This window comes from Astatotilapia calliptera, chromosome 22 (genome assembly GCF_900246225.1).
Source record: "Astatotilapia calliptera chromosome 22, fAstCal1.2, whole genome shotgun sequence".
Taxonomy (NCBI): domain Eukaryota; kingdom Metazoa; phylum Chordata; class Actinopteri; order Cichliformes; family Cichlidae; genus Astatotilapia; species Astatotilapia calliptera.
The window spans coordinates 6,128,131-6,145,420 of record NC_039322.1 but is presented as its reverse complement, the minus strand read 5'-3'; the positions used below and the strand labels follow the sequence as shown (position 1 = coordinate 6,145,420).

The 17,290-nt window shown below is 40.0% G+C and overlaps 1 protein-coding gene across 6 annotated transcripts in view; it reads right to left on the bottom strand.

Moving 5' to 3' along the window:
- cica (capicua transcriptional repressor a) overlaps positions 1-17,290 on the bottom strand; it is a 62,479-nt gene that overhangs the window by 22,474 nt on the left and 22,715 nt on the right. For all 6 annotated transcript variants that reach the window (XM_026155875.1, XM_026155876.1, XM_026155874.1 and 3 more), the window contains 2 exons: positions 7,734-7,865; positions 5,102-5,255 (listed from right to left, as the gene is read on the bottom strand). In XM_026155875.1, coding sequence (XP_026011660.1) covers positions 5,102-5,255; positions 7,734-7,865 — 286 coding nt within the window. The remainder of the gene's footprint in view (positions 1-5,101; positions 5,256-7,733; positions 7,866-17,290) is intronic.

The following is a 17,290-nucleotide window of genomic DNA, read 5'->3' as shown; positions in this document are numbered from 1 at the left end:
CAACACAATAATGAGTCAGAGAGTTAGGATGGGGTAAAAAGATATTATCGGAATAACAAGCTTAAGAAATGTCTGCCAAGATATTACACAGAAAACCCCTCAAAACAGTCATTAACAAAGCCAAGTTTATAGCACATTTTAAACAACACAGCACCATCGTATGGAAAATAATAATTAAGACTTTTACTTTATTAACTGATTAGAATATCAGGGTTGAGCCTTTGGGGAAGGTTACATACATAAGCATGATTGATCCAAACAAAGAGACTTGTGTTCCTGTTACTTTTGAAGATCTGATGAAGAAAAACACATTTTAAGCTCTGATAACACAGTCATTTTGTGAAAGGTTGAAAACCTCTTTGATGGTGTTGCTGAATTATATTAAATGCCAAAGCCACCCAAAACAGGAATGTTATATATAACTGACACCATGGCATTATGAAATCTAAATGTAACTTATTTGGTTTAGTACTGTCTCTGTTTCTGATGCTGAAGAACATAAAGTTAGTTTTGACTCAGAGACATGGTACTCTGAGACTCTCAATCAGGCAGTTTGGAACAGTGGTTGTCCTCATAGAGCCGATCGATGGCTGATTCAGGAAACACGTGGGCTACTCATATTCATGACAGTAACTCGATATTATAGTGCAGGTGTAGGTATCTTCGCTGTATCTTCAGTGTTTGTGGCCCATAACGTGGATTAGTGCAGAATTATTCAGGTTTTCTGCTGAGACTTGGACTGAGCTGGTAATGAAGGAGTAACTATATGGACAACAAGTAATGTAAAAACATCTCTTAATGTTTGAATTCAGGTGTTTTCGTTGCCGCAGGTGTATAAAATCACAAACACAGAGCCATGAGGTCTGCCTTTACGAACATCTGTGAAAGTATGGGTTACACTGCAGAGTTTGAGCGTGGTGCTGTAATAAGATGCGTTGTGAGATTTCCTCTCTCCACTCTCAAATGAAGGTAGTATTACTGCAGGAACCACAGCAACTGAGCCACAAAGTGACAAACCACGCAGAGCTACAGAGCGCCGAGTGTTGAGGCGCAAAGGGTGTTAAAATTACCGCCGTTCTGCTGACTCAACAGTCTGCAGAGTTTCAAAACTCCTCTGGTATTAACATCAGCATGAAAACTGTGCACTGGGAGCTTCACAGCATGAAACCCATGTTGTGAAGGCTGAGCAGCTCCTATAGGTGACATGTATAAGTGTCCCGGTACTTTTGTCCATACAGTGTACAAAGTCTTCAAAATTAGATACTCGCTCTTAGCCCTCAAGTAGCCAAATATACAATTCATGACCCCAGACCAGTGTTGGGAAGGTTACTTTTAAAATGTATTCAACTACAGATTACAGATTACATGCCCCAAATGTATTTTGTAACGTATTCCGTTACATTACTCAATGAGAGTAATGTAATATATTATCATGTTTTTTACAGCTACATAAATGTACTATTGCTGTGTGAATTATTACTATTACTGAAGGTTACTAGCCCATGAGGCTATGCCTGTAACACAAAAATAATTATTTGAACAATAATTTTTAAAAATATTTCGTCACGTCATTATGCAGGCCGCAAGTAGAGGTGACATAGGCCGTGAGATTGAGACACAGGCATTAGAGCCTCTTAATGCGTGTTTTGTTTGGGGTTTCCACCGGCGTGGGATTACCAAAAATATAGAGGGCATAGCATAACATATGTACTCCGTTACTCCCCAACACTGCCCCAGACACATATGTAAATATGCTGATGTGGTAGTTTTGACTGTAAAAAAGTTTCCCGACATAAATTTATGTGAGGAAATATTTTCACCTCTACTCCAACTGTTCATTGTTTTTAATGACAATTGGTCCATTGGTGTGGGAAGGCCAACGGTAATATATATGTGCTTTTTGACATCACAGCTACTGATTTGATTGGAATTTCCCACGTCTGTGTGTTGAAGCAAACCTACGCTAACAGATTTAGCGTAGCAACATTTGCTGTTGCAGAAGATGTTTCTGCACACGTACAAACAAAAATCTTAAATATAAGCCTGCAACTAACGGTAAGGTAAGGAGGTCACAGTTACTAAAACTAAAATAGCTCGGCGACTTGAGGGTTAAATAATTTAAATAGTGTTTTTCTCATGGCATGGTCATGTTTAAACCACACGTTAAACATGGCACACAAGCTTCCGTCGGGGAGTTTGGCAGATTTCACGGAAACAACGTCGGGAGTTTTTTGACTTTTAAGCCAGTTTTTAATCAGATTTAATTACCGATTCTTCACATGCAGCAAATGTTATGGTTCTCTCCCCACTCGCTCAGACAGGGCCTTAGTGTTTGCTAACAGGAACAACTGCCAAGTGGAGACACTTTCTTCTAGAAGGACTTTGGGTAAAGTCAGTACTGTTTATAGGCGTATGTGTGAATGTGCTTGTGTAGGGGGATGTTTCACTTTTGTGTGGCAGTGAACAAAAGCAGAAAAAGAAAGCAAGAGACTGGGAATGGACCGATAACAAGAGGCTGATAACGAATAACATAAAAACAGGGTAGTGGAGCTAATATACCGGCTCTTTTTAAATGTGCAGACTTTTTGTTTTTATTAATGCCGCTGTCCTCTCCATTGAGATGTAGGCAGATAACAGGTGTAAGCAGTGTAACGTTAAGATATTGCTGATCTATTTCTTTTGGCGACAGCAGCCTTTGTGAGCCTAGTGACCCTGAAACATTCATAACCACACTACCAGCCAGACAGCCGCGCAGCTCGTCTGAGTCACTCTGAAAGAGCAATAACCCCGCCAGATGTAAAGACACAGCCTGAGACTGAGAGGAATGAACAAGCACAGACTATACAACTCCTGCCAGACACACACACACACACACTTAAACACACACACACCGATGCAGCTGATAGAAAAGTTGTTTGTTTCTTTTGAATTCTGCTGGCAAAGGTGGATTTCAATACACCTGTTCCAAGTGTAGAGTCCTTGAGAGTTTTAAAGCTGGAGATTCAAACTATACCGACAAACTGCATCTAATATAATCCACAGTTACTACCCGCTTTCATGAGTCATACCGAGAGTCGCAGAAAGGAAACAAACACTATGTATGAAGTGTTTGCTCAAAATGAGTTGACACCATTTAAATGGAGCACGAAGGGACAGAAGGTCCCTGGTTAACAACACTCTGTTGTTTCAGCGAGACTCTGAAAAAAAAACACACAAAAACTTTAGAATAAAATATCCTCAGCAGCAAGTGAGGGGACCAGCAAGCAGCTACTGATAAACAGATTTCCAGACTGTTTGCTATTTCGCTCTAAGAAGTGACTGAGTTCATATGTGAGTAGCAGACAGATATAAAGACTGCACTTGCATGTAAATAAGACCTAAACCGCTTCGGCAGTCGACTGGCTTCTGATTGGTCAGGGGACCACGCTACCCTCTACACTTGAATTTAAATTCAATCTATTGTTTTTTGTGATTATTCCACTTCTTCTCCAACAGCACTCATAAATGTTGGCCTCTGTACTCAAAAAAGTAATATCTTACATATAATCTGCTATTTTTTTTAAAACTCTAACTGTATATTTTGGAGAAAAGCAAAAAGCAACTTGTTTTTTAAGCGTATCAGTTAGAATGACTTTTTCCCCCCTCCTCATTGCCAACACTTGGAAGAACGGCTTAACAAAAGCAATATTTACATACTCTGATAGCACAGAATATGGGCTGGGGTCATCATCGATAAGAGCTTAGACTTTAAAGACACAACGTTATCCTTGTGGTTCCTTATTTTGTGTGCACGGCCTGAGACGACTTATTGCATCATTACCAGTGAACCACATGAATCCTAGGCTACAGTCCCACACACAGGCTCAAGCCTCTATCCTAATGAGGTTACACACAAGAGCTTTTTTTAGTGTTTAAGTATCAACACAGGGCAAACAGAACAAAGTGCACTTCGCAGGAAAATGTTGAGGCCATGCAGATTGTGCTGTAATGGAGGCTACAAGCCTCAGCTCTACTTTTGTTACGTGTTAAAAATCAGGCTTTGGCTGCTTGTTTGAGGTCAGCAGGCACATCATTATTAGTGTTTTTGTTCGCATGCCTTCTTTGCAGTTGTTTGCAAAGAGTCGGGCCATTTTTATTTGTATAGCTCAGTGGTTTTCTAGCTCTTCTTCAAAGAGAAATCAAGCTTTCATCTGCAGAGAAAAAGCCCTTTATGCTATCCAGAATGACATGAATGACAATTTTGATTTTATTGTCAGATGAAGACGCTTTTGCAATAAGCCCCACTAAAACTAAAACCCCACTCCTCATCATCTGACAGTTCCACACAATCCAGCACACGTTCTTGCCGTCTCTAGTTAACATCCTGTGCTCTTTTACAGTAGCCAAACTTTCTCTGAAAGGGGACCCTTGGTCTTCAAGTGCCTTTCTAACTCATTTGGCACAATGGCATTAGTGGTTACCTCCTCAAAAACAAATGACACACTCATGCTGAAAGCCGTTGACACCCCCAGTCCAGCTGAAGTCATAAACAGGAAACTTTTGGAGTAATTTCTCCTGATAGCTTTTGTTTCATCTTTAGGGGTTTTTATTTGTTTTCTCCACACAAGAAATCTTCCCCCTCACAAATGTTGTCCTCTCTACCAATCAGGACCTTTGATGTGTCATTCAGGGCACTGAATGTATGTAAATTCCATTTGTGCAGTTAAAATAATAAAGCTTGGTTGACTTAAAATCCCATGGCACTCCTGGACTCATGTACACTCACAACCACTTCTATAGTCTTGAATCATATATAAAGGTTCAAAGTGCTTCACAGGAATAAAAACTCTTTAAAACAATAAGAAAGAAAAAACAATTAAGAAATTCCAGGTCACTTTAACAGCAGTGGGTACTTCCTGGTCTTAATGCACTTTCAAATCATGCGCTTGTCCTTTGATGCCCACAGGAACTGAAGTCAGCTGACTGTAGTGCGTTTTATGGCTTTAATCCTCAATATCCAAGCAAATAAAACATATGAAAAGACCCTGTACGCGTCGAAACATCACTCGCCAGAAAGAAACTCTGCATAAAATGAAAAAACAAACAAACATTTTGTACTTACGGGTCATCTGTGTCACTCTCCATCTCGCTGTCCACCCCACCCCTGTCTGTAGGAGGATTGTCATTCGTTGGGGGTGGACATGATGGCGATCCTCTCTCCAGGTCTGGAGGACCTGACCGCCCGTCACTCACCAGAGCTACAGCACAGCGAGGCTCTGAAAATATTATCCAAAAAAAGCGATTTATGTGCCAGTTAGTGGAGAAGCTTTATGAAAGTAACAGTGGCGTATGTGTAAACACGGGGCTACTCTGCATGCAGCTTGCTGATGGCAGGTATTCTGGCCAACTGTCTGTGGGAGGTGTGACAAGCTCTGACTCAATCTATGTTATAATCTATTGCTGTAGTAACAAAAATACTTGTGTAAGATGGAGGCAAACATAAAGAAACTGTTCTCTGAAAAGTTAAAATCTAAATCTGTACATCAAATAAGTGCGTCCATTAAATCCACAGACTGAAAGATTTAGCCGAGTATTCCTTGTATTTATTCTGTTTTCAAGGTTTGACGGGTTTACAGAGACTGGCTTCAACTTCTGAATTCACCATTACTTATTTAGCTAACACTCTCTGCAGCATTTAGTCAGTCAGGCTGTGTGGTGAACAAATCTAACAAAATAAAATAAGACATAGCTTTTGGGTCTAAAAAGTGGATCCAGGAGTGGCAAAAACAGAAGTCTTATGATGCAGACGTTTATGAGAAAATTACATGATTTAAGGCCTCAGCAAATAATGTCCTCATGAGTTTATAGTCTCCAAAGCTAATTTTATTTTTTATTTAATACAGCATGATGTTCATTTTGTAACTTGGTGCAGTCTGATCATGGTGATCTGGGTCCAACGGAGTTATCTATTCCACTTTCACAGATACGAAACAGAGTGGGGTTTTCTTTCTCTGCTCACTCTCTTAATATTACTTTTGTTTTCTCGATGTTATTTCTCTAATTTTCTAGCAAAAGTATTTCTCAGTATCATCAAAAGAGTTGGCTGTTCACTTTCTTCAGCAAGGAAAATTTTGTTTTTAACCCTGCTGACTTCTAAGATAATAAAGCCACTTACTGTAAATAACCACCGACTGTCACCAAATGGGCAGTTCAGTGCCACTGGTATCACCAGTGTGTGAATGTGTGTGTGAATGGGTGAATGACTGAATGTAGTGTAAAGCGCTTTGGGGTCCTTAGGGACTAAGTAAAGCGCTATACAAATGCAGGCCATTTACCGTTTACCATTACTGTGAAGCCTCAAGCTCAGTATTTCTGCATCGTCATCTTGATGTTTTGAAACCACACATGATAAGTGATGGTGGATTTCACAGAGAAACTAAGAGGCGTTGCATGCTTACACAGCAACTCTTAGTAGGCCCACCCTAAAGCACACCATGCTTCATACTGCTTTCAAACTCTAATTTGCACAATAAACGTTGTGCTGCATTTCAGTAGAAGTAGAAACTAGTGATCAAAACTGCACTGTCTTCACTTATACAGTCTGTGTATATAACAGATACACTTTGCTAACCAAATTAGCTAGGCATTAGCTGATTAGCTCTATTCTCTCATCTAAATATAGTCATTTTCGGTTTCACAGAGCCGAGATGGCACTGGGCCAAACGTCAAACTCTAACCTTCAAACTGGTAATCCAAAAACTAATGAGTGATGTCTAGGTGGCTAAGTATTTATAAAAACACTAACATTGGCTGAAAATGCTGGTGTGTGCAGCAAATGCTGCTAAACACTCATGAGCAGGTCAGCTCATTGGGAAATTATCACCAGCTACTCTGATTTTCTGAGCAGATAAAACAAGCAATTTTAAGTTGTGACCTTCGAAGCAGGTCTTAAAGTGGACCCTTATTTTCTCTCATATGTGGTATGCACTGTTAAAGTGGTAGAGATCATATTAAACATGGATGAAGTCTCAAATAATGAGGTTAACATGTAAAATCCCTGTGGCTGAAAGGCTCAGGCTTCAGACAGCTCAAAATGCTGGGTGTGAGACAGTTTTTAGTACTTTTGGTTTCCTCCTGCTGTTCAAACCTCTATTTGTAAGGAGCAGCCAATCAGATGAAAGCTGGCTTGAAGAGGGAGGAGCTAAAGCTACTTGTTTATTTTGAACTGTGAATCATGCAAAGCTACTCCAGTAGCAGATATAAATAGAGAGGTGGTAAGCAGAACCTCTTTAAACAGCCTACAGCTCTTAAAAATATGACTTAAAGGGCCTAAAATAAAATCCCATTAAGATGTGTACAAAAGAGATTTCTGTTTCCAAATTAGCTTGTAGCTTACTGACAATCCCCACCTGCTCAAATCAGTCTTTGAATAGATTTCAGTACTTGACTCAATAAATAGTGTTATCAACAATGTTACGAGAATAATAATGGTGTGAACACCAACTGTGGTGATTTGCAATCCTGTCGCAACTGTTTTGGGAAACACTGACTTGGCTGTTGATTTGTACTTGATTGTTTTGGCAGGCGTTATTTGAGAACATATCCCTGCATGCCGTTTCCTGTTATGAATATTTTATTGTGGGAAAACTGTTTATAAAACTGTTTTTAGGGCACGAATCCATCTTCGGCACACCTCTCCTGGGTAAAACCTTACGAGGTCGTGTGTACAGAAAAGGAATATGGTCATTTGGTACCTTTGCTCTGATTGACAAGCTGTTGGCCATCAACGGGCTGGGCAGCTGCTCCCGATTGGCTGGGCTCCAGGAAAGGGACCAGCGAATGCCAAGGGAACACTGGCACCGACCGAGGCTCCACGTTGGTCCAAACTGTGGGAAGAGAAGGGAAAGAGGGAGAGAGAAAAAGTGAAATGTCATCATGTTTATCTGCCTCAGTATCACTGCCTGTAAACAGAAAGTATCACTCTGCCCGCTGGCAGCATGTGAAGTCTTGTGTGACCATCACTGCTGTTGAAGCGATACTAAAAACCACACTTTGACAAAATGTGTCTGGAGACCATGAATGGAGTTGTGTACTCAGTCACCTAGTCAGCACCTGTCTCCAGCACACACACATGCAGATGAGCCCTCAGGATAATGAGAGTTGAGGGGTCATGTGGTGTGCGATGTGACGAGGGAACCTGTTATTTTATCCACACAGATTCCAGACTCCAGTCTACTCGCTGTCTAGACCCCTGCCGAACTTCAGACTCTCAGCTGAACTCTCTCTGTAGTGGGATCTATTTCAAGCTGACACAAACGACACCGTAAAACAAAATGCAATAAATTCAAAGAGTTTAGAGCAACTTCTCCTGCTGCCATCTTACAGAGTCACAATGCATCATGGGTCCAAAATAAGGACCCAGCAGTATTTTTCCCCTAAATCATACTGTAAAATCACAGAGAAGTTGTTGTTTGACCATACGTGATATATATTCCTGCTGATATCAGGTTGAAAGAGGAGCTTGGCACGAGAGGCAGTTTGATGACTTTTCAAAACTAAAACTCGTTGCTCAGTCTTTCTTTTAACAGTAATTTTACAACACCTGTTTGCAAGGTTGCTTCAGTAACTTAAGTAAAATAAAAGGAGATGTTGAAAAGAAGTTACAATTAATATTTAAAAAAAGAAACAGAATGCCATAACGTTCATACGTACATACATTTACTGTAAATTTTATAGTCAAGCCTTCACTGGGTACATATTTTTCCTGGAGTAATTTCCTTTACAAAAATTTTTTTCCCTAATACAAATATTTCACAATATGTTTGAACATACAAATAAAATAATTTAAAGAACTGCCCTAGTCCAATGAATTGCCCTAATAATTATGTATTTCCAATATTTCCCTGGAATGGCAACGACTGTGTTGAACCAGGATATTGTTAAAGACTAAAACATCTCAACAACATTGGACTAACATTCATTTTTTACTCAGTGTTCATAGCTCACAGAGGATGAGTCTGGATGCTGGTAAACACTGGTTTGCCACCACTCATTCTGAGATGGCTGAAATGGGTCTATGGGGATCCCAGTAGGCATGTTTAATTCACATAAAGTAAGTGATTCTTTGGCCTTACATGACATAAATTAATGCTTTCTTATGCTCCTTCTGAACATTTTATAGACCAAATTCTACAGTGTTTTACTGCTGAGCGAATGAAAAGCTCAAGCATAATTTGATTTCAGTATATTTATTACAATATCCTTCTGGGTTAAAGCATTTTTGGGGTGCACAAAAGATTCCTGCATGGAGAAAAACCCTGCACGGTTGTCTGTTAATGACTGATCCTGTAAAAGCAAAAACATTCCCATTCACCACAGCTGTTTTTTTGTGTTTCAGGCTACTTAGTGAACGTGAACATGCTGATATCCTTAACCAAGGTGGTAAACTCAGCAGAAACGAAACCTGCTAAACATAAACTTGATAAACACAAAGCTAGCATGTAAAAGAAGAGACTCACAAGGTTAATGGAAACTAAGCTACATAAACTTGTTAAACTGTTGAATTATACACCACTAACCTTTCTAGTTATATTAATTACAGAGGCATGGTATTTTAGACATCTTTACTGAGTTTATTTGATAAAGCGTTCAGCTTCAGTTCCTCCCAGCTCCCTGTTCCTCCCCTGCCTCCATTAGTCCAGATTCAAGTCCAGCCTGGTGGAAACGAACTGGTGGTGAACTCTTCGCTGCAGCACTGACATGTCCAGTTTCCATTTCCATTTATAATTATATAATTAAGTATTAAAATGGTCTAAATATAGCTAACCATTTGCCAGCTATTGCTCTTCTAAATGAAGATCTAGATACTGCTGAGCTAGACAAGTAAGAAAAAGAAGTGCATCTTGGATGTACTGTAGCTGCTGTTAGTTTCACTGTGTTTAAGAAATCCTTTAGATGCAGATTCTCGGATCACATGACTAGCATCACAGCACTGAGACTTCTGGACTCCGTACTTCTTTCTCCAAGTTTATACTACTGTTTGTAAAGGGAACTTCAGTTGAGGAAGTGAGGCTTATTCAAATTCTTTATACACCACAAGACGCTTTGCTAAGATGCCCGGGAAAGTCCTTAAATGCAAAACAATTCACACACGTTATTGTTGTTTTCCTCATTAGTCGGTTGAAGGTAAAATCCAGCTGCACTGCTCTTAAACCCACGAGATTGAAGGTCTCAATCGAGGACAAATCAGCTGATGCAGACATTTTAAGGAAGAGCAGAGACAACATTTGATAGCAACCATAGCAACCGTTCATTATATAAACACAAGACATAAACAAACAATCCCAAACAAAATTACACTGGATTTCTGTGTGTGGCAAATTACAGGCAGGTCTATGGCTATTTATGTGTACTGCTTGACTGAAACACATGACACACTTCATTTGTGATAAACCGATTCATACAGACTTCTGTCACAGCTATATGACACGTCACATGACTTCTGGGCAACTGGTTACACCTCATCCACAAGTTAAAAGAAGTCACACTGTTTTACATCACTGTTTTAAAATGTGTTAATATACACGCCCACCCCAGAAGGAATAGCTGTGCTTTGTGTTACAGCTAATGGGGATCCTAATAATCAAATAAGTCCTGATGCAGACATTTGTTACTGTAGAATATTCAGTGAAGACATTTCTTGAATTGGCTATAAGACCAAATTAAGAGAATTAAGACCCTTTCAAATAAAGTGTAACTAATGACAGTCTGCTAGTTTAAAAGAGCAGCTCAATAGGATACAGTTATAATGTCACGAATTATTGTAACAATAGAAAGAAGCGTGAATTTCAAACTGTCGACATGCAACACATTTTGCTGTTTCCAGCCACAGATGTGGTCAATTACAATAATTACTACTACGACCTGCTCATCTGTGTAGTACATGTGTGTAAAGGCTAAAATCTCTCAATTTAAACATATCGTACACACAAGGCACTTTACATTGCAAACATGGTATTGTAACAGACACACAAGCAACTATTTGGCAAAAGCGGGGTGAAGGACATTGTTTTAACAGGAAGAGACCTCCAACACAACCATGCTCAGGGAGTGGCAGTAACCTGCTGTGATCAGTTTGGGGTTGAAGGGAGAGAAAAAAGAGAGACACAAAGACAGACATGCAGCTGTGGTATATAAAACATGGTTAGTAAAAAGAGGGGAAGTCCCCAGCAGCATGAGCCTATAGCGGGATAACTAAGGCGAAGGCATACTTGGAGGTCTTAACCATTAGCTTTGTCAAAAAAGCAAAGTTTGAAGCTCACTGGTGAGAGCAGGGAGGGGGTTTCTTGTCTCTTGTGAATTACAAGCCATTAGCGAGATCTAACCCTCACTCATCACATCCAGTTTCAAAACACTAAGATGGCGACAGTGAAAATGCTCGGCGCAAGGCTTCATAACTGCCTTCACAAACCAGTGGGTGATGTCATGGTGATTATGTCCACGTTTTATACTCTCTGTGGTTGTGACATACCAGAATATGGCCAAATGCAACGGTGGGTAGTTTTATTTTTCGGTTTAGGTTATTTTAGCTATGAAAAACCTGGCTAGAGATACTTTGAACATTTTAAGGAAATGCTAACACCCGGAAGAGGTGAAGTGCACTGATCAACTACTGACAGTAGTGAGTTGTGAAACTATCACAGAGAAGCACTGCTCGGATATCTACATCAGATGTTTTTATTGGTTTACTTGGTTTAGTGACAAGCAAAAGGCTGAACTGATAAAGACTTGCACACGATTTAAAGTGGGGAAAACTATGCATCTGACCCATGACTGCACGTTACTACCACTAGACCTTTCCTAATAATCACTCCCGTGGGTGGAAAGTATAGCAATAAAACAGCTCCTGAGCTACTTCTGAGCTCTTATTCCTCCTTCTTCTCCGTCACTGAAGACTGCAGATGCACTCAAAGAGAGCAGTAATGAAACTTGTGATGCTAATGCAGCTGCACTTGAGCTGGGCTATATTTAGGAGAGATCTCAGCCGTGGGGCCTGCTCTGCCTTCTTCTGTGTTTGTTTCTGGGCCCGCGATGGCTCTAGGTGTTTTAAAAAATGTATGGCGGAGGAAACGTTACGCTACAGAGGCAGGTGGCTGTTAGCAGCAGTGCGAGGGATGTGATAGGGAGAGAGAGGGAGAGAGAAGGAGAGAGGGGGGAGAGAAAAGTGCACACCAGTAATCAGCTCAGGCCTGAACGCTTTACTGCACTAATTCTACCGGTGGAAACAGTGTATCCATGACAACACGCCAGCAATACGATTGCTCCTTTTTCTGCTGAGAGCAATGAAACACATTCATATCACGCTGGACCTGCCCTTAATGCCCTGTCTGAGGTTGTTGATTGTCTGGAACGAGTGTGCGTGCTTGCATGTTTGTTTGTGTGTGTGTGTCTGTGTGTGTATTGTGTGTAGGAGGTGTGAATGTCCTTGTTGCTCTCTGCACTCCCGCTCTCAGTCTTGCATGTCTAGACATGTCGATATTCTCGCCCTTTTTAAGTTTAAAGTGAAACACCCCTTATCACTCCCTTACACACACGCGTGCTCACACACATGCGTACACATATAAAAAGGGTGACACCCGCTGCACACTCGATAACTGTGACACTACACACACTGAGTCACAGATTACACACAGCGAGCAGCGGGTCTGAGTGGTTGCCAGAGCGACTGATGTATCAAAGCTTTCGATATTCATTCCTCAGAAGAAACTGTTTCACTTTAAAGTCATTTTTAACATTTGACTCAAGACAAGATATTATCATTTAATCACAAAGGAGGATATGAAATCCTAACATAAGGAACTCAAAGATCCTCGAGAAGCAAAGCTGATAGTTTTGCCACTTGTGTTCATGGCTTTAAAGTGTAGACTGAACATAAAACATGGATAAAGACACAGTTGTACCCATCCATCATTTTCTTGACTCCACCTTTTGAATCCTGCATTTTTGCATCTGGGAAAATGGCATCTTGGTTCGGGAAGTTACCATATTTGGATGAGCTGCATCCATAAACTATTACCTAGTAATAGTAATATACTAATTAAGCTGCACAATTTCACTCATCCAGACTGGAGCACAAACTAGACAAATAACTACACAGCAAAACCATATTATTTGTCAGACAACTGCATTAAAAATGCTATAAAGGCACCAATGCCCCAATCACAGCGGATCGGACCAGTTTTCAATGCGTCCAGTTAATGAGGAGAGCTGTCAATGTAAGCAGCCAAGCCTCTAAGCATACACGTAGTTAGGGTTGGATCAGGTGACCCTGAATCCTCCCTTAGTTATGCTGCATTAGATGTAGGCTGCTGGGGGATTCCCATGATGCATTGAGTATTTCTTCTTCAGTCACCTTTCTTACTCACGATGTGTTAACAGACCTCTCTGCACTGAATCACTTGTTATTAATATCTGGCTCTCTTCCACAGCATTTCTTTTGTCCTGTCATAGCAGATGGCCCCGCCCCTCCCTGAGCCTGGGTCAGCTGGAGGTTTCTTCCTGTTAAAAGGGAGTTTTTCCTTCCCACTGTTGCCAAAGTGCTTGCTCATAGGGGATCATATGATTGCTGGGTTTTTCTCGGCATATATTATTGTAGGGTCTACCTTATAATACTAAGCATCTTGAGGCGACTGTTGTTGTGATTTGGCGCTGTCTAAATAAAATTGAACTGAATTGAAATTGAACCTAACTTTCAGCCTCACCAGCATCCAAGAGAATGAGTTAAAAAACAATCACCCCCATACAGTTTATATATATGTGTTAACTATCAATAAAGACCAAAATAGTTTGCGGTGCCAGGGTGTAAACATGTTTATTTCTGATGTAGAGTTCAACATTTTAACATTTTATCTGTGGGGACTAACTTGCTTCTGTAGCCACTTTCAAGTGCCCACTAGAAGAACAAATTTTTTTTGGTGGCCCTCAGTAATATTTTACTGACCTGTGGGTGCACCAAATTCAAGGTTCATTTTATTTGCACACACGATAAAACCAGTACAATTAATGCAAAGGCTACAGATACCAAAAAGCCAAAAACACATAGCCTGATGGGGATGACATCACACGTGGATCAAATGCTAATTAATTGTTTAAAGAGGAAAGGAAATGTAAGCAAAGTTCACGATGAAGAGAAAGAACCACAGACAGTGGCTCTACTGCGCAATTTTTGCTGTTAATACACTTTTACTTTATGACAAAGACGTTCTTTATACATATATCAGAACTGCTGTTTACTTAGGAACAAAGACATGAATAAAAGCACCCAACATTACCAGCTAATGCACATATTTTTGACACTGCCCCTTGAACAAAGCTCTACGTAGCACTGACGGACTCCGAGTGTCGACACTCTGCACTTAAACAAGCATACAAAGAGAGTGGCCTCTCTGTTTGACATATAAATAAAACAAAACCTTCTCCACCATCAACAAGTCCAAGCTAAGATCGCATGCAATCCACCCTTGACATGTCAGAGACAGAGATGGAGACGGGCTTTAAGAAAACTCTGGCCAGGAGGAAATGGCCACAGGTAAGAGACGCTATGTTGATGTGTTGAACTTCTCCAATCATTTAAGCATATTAATACTAATCCCAATAAAACTAATGATTAAAAATAACATGTTCATGTGGTATACAGGCAATCTCTTACTCTCTCTGTCAGCAGGTTCTCATGAAGCTTTCTGTTATCTTCATGTTTAATAAATAAATGTCAGCTTTTAGCGTTATTTTGTCTGATGTGTGCATTTATCCTCTGTAGCCTTCATTCGTATCATGGCTCCCTTCATTCAGTCGTTAAAACTTAAAGAACCCCTGCCTTAAACTAATCTGCAGCTATGTCTATGTTTATCCTCGTCTACGTGACTGCCTGTGCAAAATATTCTGCTTCTACATCATCTCACTATCAACCGTGAAACCAACCAACCTATAAATTGCCAATATCCTCCACTTTCAGTTTTCAGATTTACAAAGTGCTGCATCAAAATGACACAAAATGAGAAATCAGGCATTTTAAATGGAAACAATCTTCGTCATTCATATATTCAAAGTAACATTTCTGAGCTTGCCCAGGCTGTAATATCACAAAGTTGGCATGGAAACAAGCACAAAGTAGATGATGAACCCAAGCACCTACATTTCTCGCTAGCCAATTTTCTTACATCCCACCACCTGACTGGGTGAGAAGATTCATTTAAACTGGTCTCAGCTTCTGGTAGAAGAGTCACAGTCGAGTGAAATTAGAAAATGATATTAATTTTACTTTCTGTCTCATGTGTTATAAACAATTTCTGTTGGATCAGTGCTGGTGCTCTGGTTTCTTCCTAGCTGCCTAGTAGGTGTGTTGCAAAAACTACAACTTAGTTCAAACCAAGGTTATAATAGTGAACTAAACACAGTAATCTAAAAGTTGCTGTGAAAAAAAACCCTTTTACTTAACTGAAATAAAGATAGGAATTAGATTTTGAAAAAAAAAGAAAGAAAAGAAAGAAAACAAAACTACTGAAAATAAAATAAAATTCTCGGCAAATTTTCCCCAGTTTTATCGTTTTAGTCTTTGTCAGCACGGTTACATTTGCCAACACAACTAGAGTCCTCTCACTGCATGACTGTAACCTATCACCCAGCTATTCTGGACTCTTTAAATCTGCCCCTAATTATAATAATCACCAAAACTGAAACTAGCAAAAATTAAATAAAACTAAATAGAAACAAAACATTTTTAAACAATGTAACTAATAAAAATATACAAAACTGTAAGCAACTCTGGTTATTACACAAGCAACAACAAAAAATAGAGAATCATTTTTTACCACAGTCCACATCACTTGATCATAATTAGCTCTTAAACAAAGAATAAACTCAGTCATTCTGATGTGTTTATATTTCCCTCACTGCATGAACATTACAGCTTTCGTCAGGCAACCAGCTCTGCTTTGGGTCAGGGAACAATGGATAATGCAAAATATTTTACTGAGGTTTTGGTCTTAGCTTCAGAATTGTTACGTCCCCATCTTTAGTGCACATGGATAACAACAGTTAGAATATTGCAATACTAATTTGTAGTAGTAGTGCAGTACTGTTTGCATTTATATTTGGTGCACCCTGGTGTGTCTGCATTGCTCTGCCATCAGGAGTGAAAGCGAGCCGTTCATGATGGGCTTGGAGCTAATAAATCTTTAACAACAGTTACTATTACTGAATCACAGGAAGGAGAAAAGGATTCAGAACAAACAGAGTCTACACATATTCTGTGTATATGTCTACACTGGCAAAAAACTAACATCTACAGCCTACTGAGCAAGATAGCTAAAACTAAAACCCTAAGAAAATAAAATGCATTCGCGCTGCATATTATTACTGAACAGACCTGTCACAGTTTGTGAGATCCATGTCGCTGTAACCTGTAGTTACATTTCTGTGGAGATCAAGCTACACTGTAGGCTGTAGCATAGATTTTAAACCACAGATTTAACATAGTACTATAAATCCAGCTTACAGAGTGCACATTAGTGTGCAGCTAAAATCACAAATAAGGTCCAGAGGAAGGGGAAAGTTGAGGCGGGCGATTTATGAACACAGGAAGAGCTGATTCATTTCAGTAATCACCAGCATAATCCACCAAGAGCACGCTTGATGAAGGTTCGAGTAATCTGCTAACAACTCAAGTGAAGCTTTCTACTTGGTACTTTCAACTGCGCCCTTACTTTAAAGACTAAATTTACTGCCAGTGGATAGCCAAGGTACACACTCAGACTTGATCAGCGATTACGCACTTATTCCAAATAAATTAGCTGTTTTCACACATGCAGTGCAGCCCTGAATTCTTCACATCACCCAACAGAAATCCACGTGAGAATGCAAAAGTCTGACACATGCAGATCGGGCATTTGCCAGTCTTCAACCTGCCAGCTCCCCAATACAACATCTGTGCGATGTCAGATTGTGCTGATGTGAGAATAGAGCAGATAATTGTCCAGTGCATTCATTACTAAAGAGTGGGTGTCATGTGCACTCCCTCCTGCGTGCTCTCTGCAGGCAGCTCCTTCACCTAAACCACAAGGCGTAGTTCCAGTAATGCAAATGTGTTTGAAACAGACTATTCACTCCATGTGAGGAAGGACAAGGATGGAAAATATCCCTGATTCTCCTGAAATTTCAAAAACACTCATAGTGGCAACTACTGCAACCATTTCGAGCACTGAACACCTCATTGAGTATAAAATTACCCCTACAAATATTGCTAACTTTTCACTGC